The 13,618-nt window shown below is 38.3% G+C and overlaps 3 protein-coding genes across 3 annotated transcripts; 1 reads left to right on the top strand and 2 right to left on the bottom strand.

Moving 5' to 3' along the window:
* Window positions 1-4,399: 4,399 nt before the first annotated feature.
* LOC114378755 (pentatricopeptide repeat-containing protein At3g58590-like) lies at window positions 4,400-5,263 on the bottom strand. Its single transcript, XM_028337382.1, has one exon. The coding sequence runs from the start codon at window positions 5,261-5,263 to the stop codon at window positions 4,400-4,402; it is 864 nt and encodes a 287-aa protein (XP_028193183.1).
* A 598-nt stretch (window positions 5,264-5,861) lies between these two features.
* LOC114378754 lies at window positions 5,862-6,848 on the bottom strand. The gene is made up of 3 exons (XM_028337381.1): window positions 6,720-6,848; window positions 6,244-6,524; window positions 5,862-6,156 (listed from the first exon to the last, which is right to left on the bottom strand). Exons 1-3 carry the CDS (start codon window positions 6,846-6,848, stop codon window positions 5,862-5,864), a joined length of 705 nt encoding a protein of 234 aa, XP_028193182.1.
* A 5,773-nt stretch (window positions 6,849-12,621) lies between these two features.
* LOC114378753 lies at window positions 12,622-12,984 on the top strand. The gene has a single exon (XM_028337379.1). The coding sequence runs from the start codon at window positions 12,622-12,624 to the stop codon at window positions 12,982-12,984; it is 363 nt and encodes a 120-aa protein (XP_028193180.1).
* Window positions 12,985-13,618: the final 634 nt, after the last annotated feature.

Below are 13,618 nucleotides of genomic sequence, written 5' to 3'. Positions count from 1 at the left end.
GATTCTGAGTTTGTAGCTATACGACCGTCATAATCAGTTGTTTCTTTGCTGTGAACCTGGCCATCACTATGATGTATCCCTTGTTGTGCCTTGTATTGTGTGGACTGAATCTGTAGAATATCACCCTGCATATCAGTATCTGATGTTGGATCATAAAGACCCAAATGGGATTTCTTTTGGCCCTTCCTTCTTCTTAAGTAAACCTGCCATCCATTTTCCCCTTCTGCCTTGCTGTTTTCAGAATTGAGGCCCATGTTGTGTTCTTTTCCGTTGTGGGTGCGAAATAGCAAAACCTATTGTTCTGGACTGAGGCCCATTCCTTTAGCTGGCCCACTAATACCCTCATTATCCTGCTCTGTGGATATTTGTACATTTCTTTCTACCTCTCTTTCTTTGTTTTTAAATTTGTCACATGGCTGCCAGCTATCATCACCTATAGACTTATCACTTGCATGCATTGGGTTAGCTGTCCCGTTAGTTCCCCTCTTCTCCATATTTCCATTTTGGTGAAAATTTTGAATCCCTATCACAGCTTTAGAGTCATCCACGCACTGTGGTTGTCAGTGTTTGGATGCAGAGTCACCATTGTCGGTGACCGTTGCTTTCCCCCTTTGGGTATCCTGCTGACCCACCTCGGATTGTTGTTGGTTTCCGCCTAACATCCTCCATTTTTTGTCCATACCCAGTGGGTATGTGCAATTGCTTCAACCCGTGGGTAAACCAGTTGTCCACTAGTTTTCGATTTCCTTCAACCCCGACCAGTCCCCCTTTTGACGGTGTTGAAGCTCCTCAAAACACCCCTTTTTCGATGAGGAGAGTGTGTTGCAGTCTAGGTGGATGTTGTCGGAGTTGATCTCCTCTGACGATCCTCCTACGCTTCGTTCGCGCCTATTATGGTCACGGCATACGCCCCCATACTCTTCAACTACATGTACCTTGAAAGTTTCACCATGAATGAATACGTCAATGGTGTGTTGTATCATCGGCCGCCACGGGGTCTTGATGAACACCCTTGCTCTGTCCAAGCGCCGTTTATCCTCCACATCATCGTCCAAGTCAACCATATCCCCCATTACCACCATCATCTTCTGAATATGTTTCACGCTCCAAGCTTACAATGGAATTCCCCACACATGAACCCAGGTCAGCCTATGGAATAGAATAACGGTGTGTCTTCATCCGTTCCGTCCTTCATGATTTGCTCGGCGACCTCGTCAGTAAGGCCGAAGAGTAACACTTGGCCGTCTCCTATGTATTTGGGCTTTAGGTCCATCCCTGTCCACCACCATACCTCATCCTCCAGTGTCTCGAAAATGGCTGGGTTTTTTAATCTCCCTATCCACACATCTTCCAACCAATTTGTGTCTTCTGGCCTGATGTCGATGTGAATCGAGGAAGTTGAGGGTCCACGACTATATGGTAGACTGTTGGGGACCGTTCGATGCCTCGGTACCCAGTTGGTATGTGTTAACGCATCCATGTAGGATACTAGTGTTGTGTGGTCTTCTTATCTGGCGTGATTACCCTCTATTTGAGGCTTTACTTTTTGATTCAGCGATTTGTTGCCTGTATCTTCCTTCCTTGGCTTCTCCTTTCCGTACTTAGGGACATTGACATATAGCTTCAGTCCACCTATTACAATCTTATCCTGCTGCCTTGCCGTGTATTGTGTGTCTCATATTCCTTTGAATCTAACAAATCCATACTTTCTGCCATTGTAATTTCTTCGATTTGGTATGAAGATTTCCCTGACGTCCCCCCATTTCTTGAGGTGGTACCACAAATCCTTTTCTGTAATGTCATTTCCAAAACGAGTGAAGTAGAAGGATGTGATATCCATGTTATCCCTCCAATTTGTCACAGTATAGTGTTGCTGGGCTTTTCCTCTGTTACCGGCGTAGGCCTGTCGGGTTTCCTCCCCGGGGCTCACTCTCTTTCCTCTATACCTATCTCTCCCCCACCCAGTGTTTCTCTCTCTACTCATTTCTCTCTCGAGAACACAACAATGTTAAGATGACAGGCAAAGGATAAAGATCCTCAATGCCCCAAACATCTTCAAACCTTGGAACATCAATACCACATAACCCAAATTAAGCCTACAAAAGGATCAAGACTTTGAAACAATTTGATGATAGTGGATGTGTCATTTTATGTTTGTATGTGGATGACATATTGATATTTGGTAGTAATATGCAATTCATAAATGATGTCAAGTCTTTCTTGTCTAGAAATTTTGATATGAAAGACCTTTGTTGTGTAGATGTGATTTTGGGTATTGAGCTTATAGAGAAAAATGATGGTATAATTTTTTACTCAATCTTATTATGTTGAAAAGCTATATATTGAAGAAGTTTAATTATTTTGATGTGAAACATGTTTCTGCTCCTTATGACTCATATATTGAGTTAAAGAAAAGTTTGAGTAAACTCATTTTTTCACATAAATATTCTCAAATTATTGGTTCTATGGTGCATTTGGCAAACTTCTCTAGGCTTGACATTGCATATGCAGTTACTAGATTAGGAAGTAATTGAGGAATTTAATGATGCAAATAGAATTTTTGATTCTGATGAAACAAAATTGACAAGTAGTTATGTCTTTACTTTAGCTGGTTGTGCAGTATCATGAAAATCTACTAAACAAACTATTATTTCACATGAAAATAAAAATTATTGCTTTAGATGTCGCTACTAGTGAGACTAAATTTCTTAAAATTTATCATGCGATTTATCATTGTTGAATAAGCCTATACCTCCAATTTCAATGCATTGCGATACTAAAGTTGCTATATCTAAAATTATTAGCAAAAATTTTAATGAAAAAAGAAGACACTTAAGAGTGAGACATAAGTTTATCAGAAATTTGATTTCTAATGGTATCATTTATCTTGACTTTGTCAGGTCAGAAAACAATATTGCGGATCCGCTTACAAAAAGGTTGACATGTCAACAAGTATTTGAGTCGTCGAGGGGAATGAGATTAAAGCTCATTATTTAGTTACAACAATGGGCACCCGTCTCCGTGTGATTGGTGATCCAATGAATGGAGTTCAACGGGTAACAACGAAATTGTTTGTTGACTAAAGTACACCAAAATGAAATTTGGCGAAGCTGTTCCGTTTCTCATTCCTATGACGAGGTGTATTATAAATTGTGACAATATTAAGGTAGAGGTATTTATATATGTGTATTTTTGGTATAAAAAAAATACATCTTAATGAATCCGATGACAATTATTGTAGGGGTGGGGGTCACAACCCACTCTTTGAGGATTCACCTAGTGAGTGTGGTGGTGGGGCCGCCACTGTGAGATATAGGCTAATCTCTAAGTGACACTCACGAAACAAGATACAAGCACAAGGCCATGTAACGCGCTACCACTGATTAGAACCTAATTGAACGCCAATATTGTAGGGGTTGTGTACTAAAGTCCGGTTAAAGAATATGTAGTTCAAGACCAATTAAGTCACTACATTTTTCTCGGGTGGAAGTTCATAAACACTAGGTATAAGGCTCAAACCCGGAAGGTTCCTTATACCGAAATACAATATCACATGCTCTTTCTCTCATGTTTCTATACAAATTATCTTTTAGAAAATATATCTTAAAATTTTAAATTATGTGGGAGAATGTTGGTAAATATTTGTGTTTTAATTTAAAATTTATAATATATATTAATTCTATTTTATAAAATAAAATATTTATTTTAGATTTTCTTAAGATTTTGTTTTAATGAGTCAACTAGTTTGTTATGTTTGTTTTGACAACTGTAGGTTGATTTCCAACAATCATATTTCCAACGGTCATATTTTGTTTGTTGCACAAGGTGGTTTGTGCCTCTCTTTCCTCCTTTCTAAAAACATGACAGATCAACGTCTGGTTTCTTTCTCCCAGAAAATTGTCTCTTTCTTTTCCTATAAAAAAACTTATTTTTGTGAGAGCAAGAGCATTGGTGTTCAGAAGGTTCAAGAATCTTTTTGCTCCACACAATCGGAACCAATGGGTTGTTGTATCTTGGGAGAGGAGTGCAATCAAATTTTTCTACTAGTGCAGTGGGACATTTTCTCTCTAAGGATAACGTTTACGCGCTTCAACCCAGGCTATATCTTTCTTCCTTTAATTTATTTTTTTCTTGGTCTTATTGTATGGTATAGGACATTATTGATTTATGTGGTGTCAATTAAAATTATTTTTCTACTGTTATTTTGTTATTTAATTACAGACTGTGTGCATCTTCTTATTTATTTTTTTTCTAACACTCTCCACATACCAAGTTTCTCAAACTAGTACATGAGTCAATAACAGCAACAAATGTGGCCTGACTTGGCATCAATCCTCTCCTTGCCATATTCAAAAACAGATCCAGTGCCATCATAGGTCTCTCACTTTTTACCAATGCATCAATGACTGTATTCCAGGACAACATTCTGAACAGGAACTTCCTCAAACAATCTTTCCATAGCAAACATGGCTTTGCACCTGACATACACACTAATGAAAGAATTGGCCACAGTAATCTCACAACCAAACCTACATTTAATCATTAAGCCATGTATCTGTTCACCATATTCCAAATCCTCCTCAGAATCAACAAGTCCAGACAAAACAGCAACAAAAGAACCTTTCGATAAAGACATCCCCGTCCCCACAAGATCACTAAACCAAATCTTGCACTCTTCAACAAACCCATTACGTGCCAACAAGGACACCATGGAGTTCCATGTCACCAAACTCTTCAGGGGCATATCTTCAAACGCCAAAAACAATTCATCCCAACATCCATGCCTCCCAAACAAGCCCAACAAAGAAGTACCCACAAAAGCATCGGCATCAAAGAGTCCATTCCTGATGCTCAAAGTGTGCAACTGAACACCCTGAGAATGATTCAACAACTCACACGACAACAACCCAGTGAGGGTGTACTGGGTAGGAGCAAAACCACTCCCCCTCATGTGGCAGAGCAAGTTCCAAGCATCATCTACATCCCTGCGTCGACAATAAGTGGTGATAAGAGTGTTGCAAGAAACAATTGTTTTGTGGGGCAAAGCATCGAACACTTTGCGTGCATGGAGCACTCCGTCAAGGGCAATGTAAGAGGAAATGATGTTGTTGTGGATGAAAATAGATTTCTTTGGAATGTGACCCATTGTGATGGAAAGTGCATGAACACATTTGGTGGCATCGAGGTACCTAATGGTGGAACACGCTTCGAGTAAATTGAGGAGGAGTTGGCCATGTTGGAAACCTTGTCCATGGCAAGTCATGCAGCTAAACTATGCACAGTTGCACACTGATAGAATGTTGTTACGTTGTTAATTTCATTTGAACAAGTCGGTTTGTGGCCTTTACAAATGTTAAAAAATGAGTTGTGTTACGTTGATACAGAAGGAAAACAAGTACAATCATCTTAAATTTAAATAAAATTTTTATATTGTATAAAAATTATTTAATTTCCACTTTGTTTACTCAAATAACTTTTGCATATAAGCCTATTATTTAAGGAAATAGAAATCTTGATAATGGATCATCATATTTAAAAGGTTCTTATCCCCTCAATAATATTTCTAGTGTCTTATCCCGGTGATGCCCGGGTTTTTCTGTCTTTTACTTTTAATACATACAAAAAAATACATGAAAAATTAAATTAAATTTTTAAAAACTTATATATTTATATCTTTTAAAACACTTTTTAAGATAATATTTTAGTAGTTAAAATGTCAAACATCTTTAATTTTTTATCACAATTTTTAATTTTAATTTTCTTTTCACTTTTAAAATTACAACACATAATTAACTCACATTAAACTAAGATTGGATATGCAAGCATATTAGAATGGATTTGTTTTTGTACACGCAAACAACTTAACTCATTTCATTAAAAATCAATGAAGCAATCCAAAGAGGAATATTCTCAAAAACATTGGAGAAAGCATAAGATATGGAGGCCTTAGCCAGGACATGAGCCACCATATTGGTTTGAACACTAAAGTTCTCATTAATGGAAAGGAACCATGACACTCTAATAACAGCTCCCAGTTCTGAAACATCAACTGCAGGCTTGATAACTTTGTCCACCACAACCTTACTATCCAACTCGAAAATAACATGAGTTAACCCATAGACATCATACATTTCATGGCACCAAGCAGACCAATAGCTTCTCCCACAATCACTTTATGACAAGCATTTTGGAATTTCGATTTGGCTACCAGAAACTGCCCCTGGTCATTTCTCACACACAGACCAACCCTGTTTTATGTAAAGATTCCAAAACGCTACGTCAACATTGCATTTGACCATGTTGTTAGGAGGAGCAGCCCAAGATACTTGTGGATTCACTTCCGTTCTGCCCACCGTAGTCTCACCCTTCTTGTTAGAAAATTTCCAGTCTTGGAGAACTCTGTCAGCACTAGCTATGCAGGAATCTACACTAACATCTTTTTGGCTCCATAGTTTTTCGTTTATGCTATACCAGATACTCCACATGTTCATTACCATCAATTCAATTTGCTTATCTTCCAAAGTCTGCAAAATCAAAAAAAGGAGATCCTTAAAGTTGTCAAACAAGTGCATGATGGGACCAATATGCTTCCATAAATCAACTTTCCTCTAACATGCTTGGCTCAATTCACAATCAATAAAAAGATGCCAGCTATTTTCAAGATCAGAATCACAACAAACACAAAATGGACAATCAACATACTTATCTCTGAGTCTTACCCTTGTAGGAAGACAATCTCTCCTTGCTTTCCAAGCCATAAAGCGAACCTTTGGGGGAACTTTAACTTTCCACAAACTGTTCCAGCTCCCTCTGACTTTTAGATGGGAATTATCAACAATCTTCTCCATGATAAAACGATGGGCATATTTAACTGTATAATTGCCATGCTTTTTTATAAGAGCAGGGACCTAGCCAAGGTGATGGCCTTGTTTCGAGGACAAGGTACCTCCTTTGGAACCGAATTGGGTAAATTCTGCTTAACTTTTTCATTCTGAGGAACCTTATTAATACACCACTAATAATAGAATTCCTAACAAACTCTGATAATATGATAATAGAAATATAACAATAATATTCTAACAATCATTTCTTCTAGAATCTGTAAATTGGTTGCAATTGTCTAGCACTAAGATGCTTCCCTCAAGTCTAGCACGTTCCTCTTGGGCCTGTTTGTGTGGGCTTTGTGCATATTGCTAACAATACTCCGCCCCTTAAAATCCACCTTGTCCTCAAGGTGGTATTTGGCAACAATGTCATCCCATATCTCCCATGTGGTGTCTTCAGAAGCCTACCCTACCCATTGAATAAGAACCAAAGGTGTGGGAGGGTCTGTGGAGGGATCAAGTTTAGAGGCTAAAATGGAGAGTGGTTGTAGCACAGGCTGATTGTTGACAATATTCAGCGAAAGATTATCGGGGCTAGTGGGTAATGGGCCTTGGTGGGCTCGAAGAAGTGAACAATGAAAAACTGGATGAAGTTTAGCACTGTCCAACAACTGCAGGCGATAGGCAACCGGTTCGATACGCTCCAGTATTTGAAAGGGACCAAAAAATCGTTTAGACAGCTTAGGATGAAGAACTCCAATGATTGAACGTTGGTGAAATGGTCGAAGTTTAACATATACCATTTAGTCGCTATTCACGACTAAGTTTTGTATTGAATATTTGCACAAAAATAGAGCTTGACCTCCAATTTATAGTTCAATTTGTAGGAATTGTACATATTTTCATGTTTAGTTTGATTTTATACAATATATGATCCCATTTTTGTTAATTAATGTTGAAACCACTTCAATTTCAGGCTAAAAGAAAAAGAAGTTCAAGTAGTTGATGTCTCACTAAGCGAGGCAGATCCACTTAGAGAGTGACATCTGCTAAGCGAGGCATACAACTCGCTTAGCGTGTTGGGAAACCCTAGAAGAGGATTAGTCAGAGATGTGCTCGCCCAGCATGTCGCCAGCTCGCCTAGCTAGTCGTTTGTCTCTTCTCGCTCTTAGCGCGCCCAGCTCGCTAAGCCAAAATTCACTTACTCTCGCTTAGCGAGCCAATTTCGCTAAACGAGCCTTCAGAAGCTGAAATGTCTAAGTAACCTTTAAAACACTGAAGTTGGCAGAAACTAGAGAGAGAGTCGAAAAACAGAGCCAAGGGAGAAGCTAAAGCGACAAAAATTGAGCCACCAAGAGAGTTTAGGTTAGAGGAGTGAGATTAGGGTTCTAGAGGTTGAAGGAGACATCCTTAACCCATCTTAGCCATTTTCTTTCACTTAAACTTTGTTCTTCCTTGTATTAAGATTTCATTTCTTGTAATGGAAGGCTAAGTCTCTTGGTTGGGAAGTTCTGCTAAACTCTTGATGTAATATTCTTTCATTCTCTATTTAATGTTATTTTTCTGTGTTCATTGCTTCTATCTATGCTTATTTTTACATGCTTGTGGCTTGATCATCCACTTGTATGTATAGTTAGGATTTTTAGCATTGGGAAGTGCTTTAAAGCCTTAGAACTTGGTAGAGCAAGCTAGAAAACTGTATGTCTAGGAATGAAGTGCAGTGATCTAGTCCATATTATGTTGTAGACTTAATACGACTCTTTTAGGCTGAGTTTGTTGAGGGATCAAGGATGAGGTTTAAAAAGAGTTAGGCCCATTCACTAGAGGGATCTTGGTTTGGGTAATTTCTCAGCATAAGAACACTAGGATAACATTAAATAAAGAAAAATACATAACAACATTAAGGAAAATTCAGTAGAACGACCCGACGCTTTTTACTTGACTGTTTTTACTTCTCAAACTTTGGATATTTAGTTTGTATTTAACTATATTTTAGAACAAAGACTCAACTTAATATTTACCTTGCTTTTAATCGTAGACAAATGTTTGCTCACTGAATGTACAGTTCTGAGTGAAACAAATTCCTTGTGGATATGATACGCGGTCTTACCGTTTTATACTACTGGTGCAACTTGGTACACTTGTCGACCACCTGAACAAGTTTTTGGCGCCGTTGCCGGGAAATTTTCTTTCCACTTAGATCGTATAGTTCAGTTTGTAAACATTTATAATTTATTCTTTGATTGATTTTGTGAATAGTTAGTTAGTATTTATTTTTTCTCTTGACTTGGTTAATTGTTGCTTTGTTAGTGCTTCTTGTATGCGAGGTAACTCTTCAGCAAGGACTTTAGCTCCATTAGATTTGGAGATAGAAGCTACTTGTAGGAGAAACAATGTAGAGAGAAGGAGAGAAGCTATTGGATCAAGTGGCCTCGGAATAATTAAGAAGGAGGGGGTTGAATTAATTATTACTAGACCTTTACTAATTAAAATTTACCCTTCTTAGGCTTTTACTATGTTGTTAAGAAAGTAAAGAACAGAAATATAAACTTAACCAAAAGTAAAAGCGGTAATTAAAGTGCACAGTGGAAATTAAAAGAGTAAGGAAGAAGAAGACAAACACACAAGAGTTTTATACTGGTTCGGCAACAACCCGTGCCTACATCCAATCCCCAAGCGACCTGCAGTCTTTGTGATTTCTTTTCAACCTTGTAAATTCCTTTACAAGCAAAGATCCACAAGGGATGTACCCTCCCTTGTTCTCTTTGAACAACCTAGTGGATGTACCCTCCAATAGAACTGATCCACAAGAGATGTACCCTCTCTTGTTCTCAGTTACAACAACCCAAGTAGATGTACCCTCTACTTGTACCACAAAGGATGTACCCTCCAATGTGTTAAGATAAAGTTCTCAGGCTGTTAGTCCTTTGAAATCTTTTGTTTTAGGGAATGGGAAGAATCAAAAGAATTCTCAGACTGTGTCGTTTTGAATTCTTTGACAAGGGAGAAGGGAGACACAAAAGAATTCAGGCAGTTAGTCCTTTGTTCTTTTGGAAAAGGAAGAAGAGAGACACAAAAAGAATTCAGGCAGTTAGTCCTTGGCGAATTCTATTTGGCAAAGGGAGAAGAGAGGCACAAAAAGAATTCAGGCAGTTAGTCCTTGTCAAATTCTTTTTGGCAAAGGGAGAAGAGAATGAAAAAGATGAATAGCGCAAGTTTTTGAACAAAGAACTTTTCTTGGAAGAGAAAGTTTTGAACAAAAACTTTTAGATGGATGAAGAGAAATGAAACCAGAAAGTTCTGTTGAAATAAATGAAAGAAGATGTTGAAAGATAGATTGAAAGATAGAATGATTGAAAGAAATGATGGATCATTTTCAAATTCATGCCATGGTCACATATTTATAATCTTTTGATGACTCAAGTCAAAGTTTGTGACTCTTGGCAATTTCTTTTAAAACTAGTCACTTAGAAAAGTTGTGACTTTTGAAAGAATCTTCAGAAACAAGTCACTTGAAGAATTGTGACTTTTGGAAATGAATTATTCAAAAACAGTAACTGGTAATCGATTACCATTAAGGTGTAATTGATTACACATCAATAGATGTGACTCTTCATTTTGAATTTTCAAAATCTTAACGTTTTAAAAACACTGGTAAACGATTACATGATTATGGTAATCGATTACTGCTTTGTAAATCAATTTGAAAAACAATGCTGACTACTGGTAATCGATTACTACCTTCTGGTATTCGATTACCAGAGAGTAAAACTCTTTGGTAAAAGATTTTGTGAAAACTTCATGTTCTACTCAATGTTTTGAAAAACTTTTTAATACTTATCTTGATTGAATCTTCTCTTGATTCTTGAGTCTTGAATCTTGATCTTGATTATTCTTGATTCTTGATTCTTGAAACTTGATTCCTGAATCTTGAATCTTGAAACTTGAAACTTGATTCTTGAATCTTTGCTTGAAACTTTGCTTAACTCTTGATTCTTTGGCATCATCAAAATAACCTTGGAAGGCATTGCTTCCACAAAAGCTTTGCAAGAAAGGACAACACAATCAAGTTTGGGGGAAGCTCAATCATCTAAATCATCTTCAGCATTTCCAGACTTAAGGGAATCTGAAGTTGGTGCGTCTGAAGTGCATATCATGGCTGAAGATCAACCTCGGAGGGTGACTCTTGAGGACTATTCAAGCTTTACCATGCCGTAATTTTTAACAAGTATTGCGCGGCCAGAAGTCCAAGCTCATAACATCACATATTCTCATTCCTTGATCCAACTGATTCAAGGAAATTGGTTTCATGGTTTGTCGAATGAAAACCCTTACGGACACCTTGCTACTTATATAGAAATTTGAAACTCGGTAAAAATTGCAGGGGTGCCGAAAGATGCAATAAGACTTAGTTTGTTCTCATTTTCTTTGGTTGGAGAAGCTAAGAAGTGGCTGCATTCTTTCAAAGCAAATAGCTTAAAGACTTGGGAAGAGGTTGTAGAGAAATTTCTGAACAAGTACTTCTCAGAATCAAAGACAGCCTAAAGGCAAGGCAGCTATTTCCTCATTCCATCAGTTTCCAGATGAATCCCTGAGTGAAGCACTTAAGAGATTTCGTAGCTTGCTGTAGAAAACACCAACTCATGGATTTTCAAAGCCCATTCAGCTAAACATTTTCTGATGGTTTGAGACCGCAGTCCTAGCAGTTATTGGATGCTTCTGCTGGAGGAAAAATTAAGTTGAAGACTCCTAAAGAAGCAATGGAACTCATAGAGAATATGGCTGCTAGTGATCATGCTATTCTACGTGATATAACTCATGTACCCAGAAAGAAAAGCCTGTTAGAGCTTTCTTCACAAGATGCACTATTGGCACAGAACAAGTTGCTGGCTAAGCACTAGAATCATTGACAGAGACACTTAGTAAGCTGCAAACCCAACTGCAAGAAGCTCAACCTTCCCATTCAGTAGTAATGCAGGTTGGAGGTTGCAGCATATGTAGAGGAGCATACGAATCTGGCTATTGCATTCCTTTGGATGACGTTACAAAGGAAGTGAATTATGTGAGGAATCAAAACAGACAAGGATTCAATGCAAGTGGTTTTTCAGGTTACCAGCAATGAGGAAATTTTAATCAGAATCAAGGGCAAGGATGGAGGTCTCATCCTGGGAATCAATTCAACAAAGACCAAGGAGTACCATCCAATATGCCTCAGAATCAAGGGCCTAGCCTTTGTGAGAGGACCACCAAGCTGGAAGAGACTTTGGCTCAATTCATGCAAGTTTCAATGTCCAATCACAAGAGCACAGAGTCAGCTATAAAGAACCTGGAGATTCAAGTAGTGCAGCTAGCTAAGCAGATAGCTGACAATTCTTCTGGAGGTTTTGGAGCCAATACTAAGAAAAATCCCAAAGAAGAATGCAAGGCTGTCACAACCAGAAGCAAGAAGGTAACCATGGTGGAGGATGAGAGGAGGAATAGTGATGAGCAGGAGTTGGAGGATGAAGGAGAAAAAGAAAAATAAGAGGATCAAATGAGGGAGAAAAAAAATAAATGATAAGGAGAAAGAAGAAAAAGAATAAAAAAAAATGAAAAAAAAAGAGAAAATGAGGAAGAAAAGAAGACAAAGAGTAAGTTGGCCAAAGAAAAGAAGAAGAAGGTTGTCCCATACACAGGGAAGGAAGCACCATACCCTTTGGTGTCGTCCAAGAAAGACAAGGAGCAACACTTCGCTCGTTTCCTTGATATCTTCAAGAAATTGGAGATAACTATCCCCTTTGGAGAAACGTTGCAACAAATGACACTCTACTCCAAGTTTCTTAAAGATCTGCTAACCAAGAAGGGAAAATATATCCACAGTGATAATATTATGGTGGAGGGAAACTGCAGTGCTGTTATCCAAAGAATTCTTCCACCTAAATACAAGGGTCCAGGGAGTGTTACAATCCCCTACTCTATTGGTACGATGTCAATTGGAAAAGCCCTTATTGACTTGGGGGCTAGCATTAATTTGATGCCCCTCTCCATGTGCAGAAGGATTGGAGAGCTGGAAATCATGCCAACAAGAATGACATTGCAGCTGGAAAATCGTTCTATTACAAGGCCTTATGGCGTGGTAGAAGATGTTTTGGTCAAATTACTTTCCCTGCAGATTTCGTGATCATGGATATTGAAGAGGATGCTGAAATCCCACTAATTTTGGGTCATCCCTTCATGTTAACTGCAAACTGCGTGGTGGATATGGGGAAAGGTAATCTCGAAATGGGTATAGATGACCAGAAGATCACATTTGACTTGTTTGATGCAGAAAAACACTCACTTGACTGGAATGTTTGCTCTAAGATGGATGAAATTGAGAATGAGATGGCTCAGATGGCTAGAGCCAAGATTGTACAGACCCTTAGAGGTAACATGCGTTAAGCTAATGACGTTAAAGAAGCACTTACTGGGAGGCAACCCAGCTTTTCCCTTGTTTTCTTAATCATTGTTTTCTGTACATTTTTGCATATAGTTAGGTTTCAACTTTTTTGTGATTGCTAAAGTAAGACATCAACATGTTTTTGTATGATAAGGGGTTGGCAAAAGCTTCTCTGAAGCATTGGATGAGAAATAACATAGAAAATTTTTCAGTCATCTATTCGCTCAGCGCGCCTTGTGCGCTAAGCGAATCATACTTCACATGCTGAGCGAGTAGTCACTGGCGCTAAGTGCGCCAACCCTCACCCATTGGCTGAAGGGGTTTCGCTAAGTGAGACAATTGCACTGAGCCCAAAAACTTCTCTTGAATTGCAATT

This window comes from Glycine soja, chromosome 12 (genome assembly GCF_004193775.1).
Source record: "Glycine soja cultivar W05 chromosome 12, ASM419377v2, whole genome shotgun sequence".
Classification (NCBI taxonomy): Eukaryota; Viridiplantae; Streptophyta; class Magnoliopsida; order Fabales; family Fabaceae; genus Glycine; species Glycine soja.
Note: the sequence above shows the minus strand (reverse complement) of the source record. Positions and strands in the feature narration are given on the sequence as shown.

Coding starts and splice junctions, on each gene's coding strand:
- LOC114378753 (XM_028337379.1), top strand. CDS start 12,622: ATGACACTCTACTCCAAGTTTCTTAAAGATCTGCTAACCAAGAAGGGA.
- LOC114378754 (XM_028337381.1), bottom strand. CDS start 6,848: ATGGAGAAGATTGTTGATAATTCCCATCTAAAAGTCAGAGGGAGCTGG. Junction 6,525..6,719: donor GAGATTGTCTTCCTACAAGG/GTAAGACTCAGA, acceptor TTGATTTTGCAG/ACTTTGGAAGATAAGCAAAT. Junction 6,157..6,243: donor CTTTACATAAAACAGGGTTG/GTCTGTGTGTGA, acceptor TTGTGGGAGAAG/CTATTGGTCTGCTTGGTGCC.
- LOC114378755 (XM_028337382.1), bottom strand. CDS start 5,263: ATGACTTGCCATGGACAAGGTTTCCAACATGGCCAACTCCTCCTCAAT.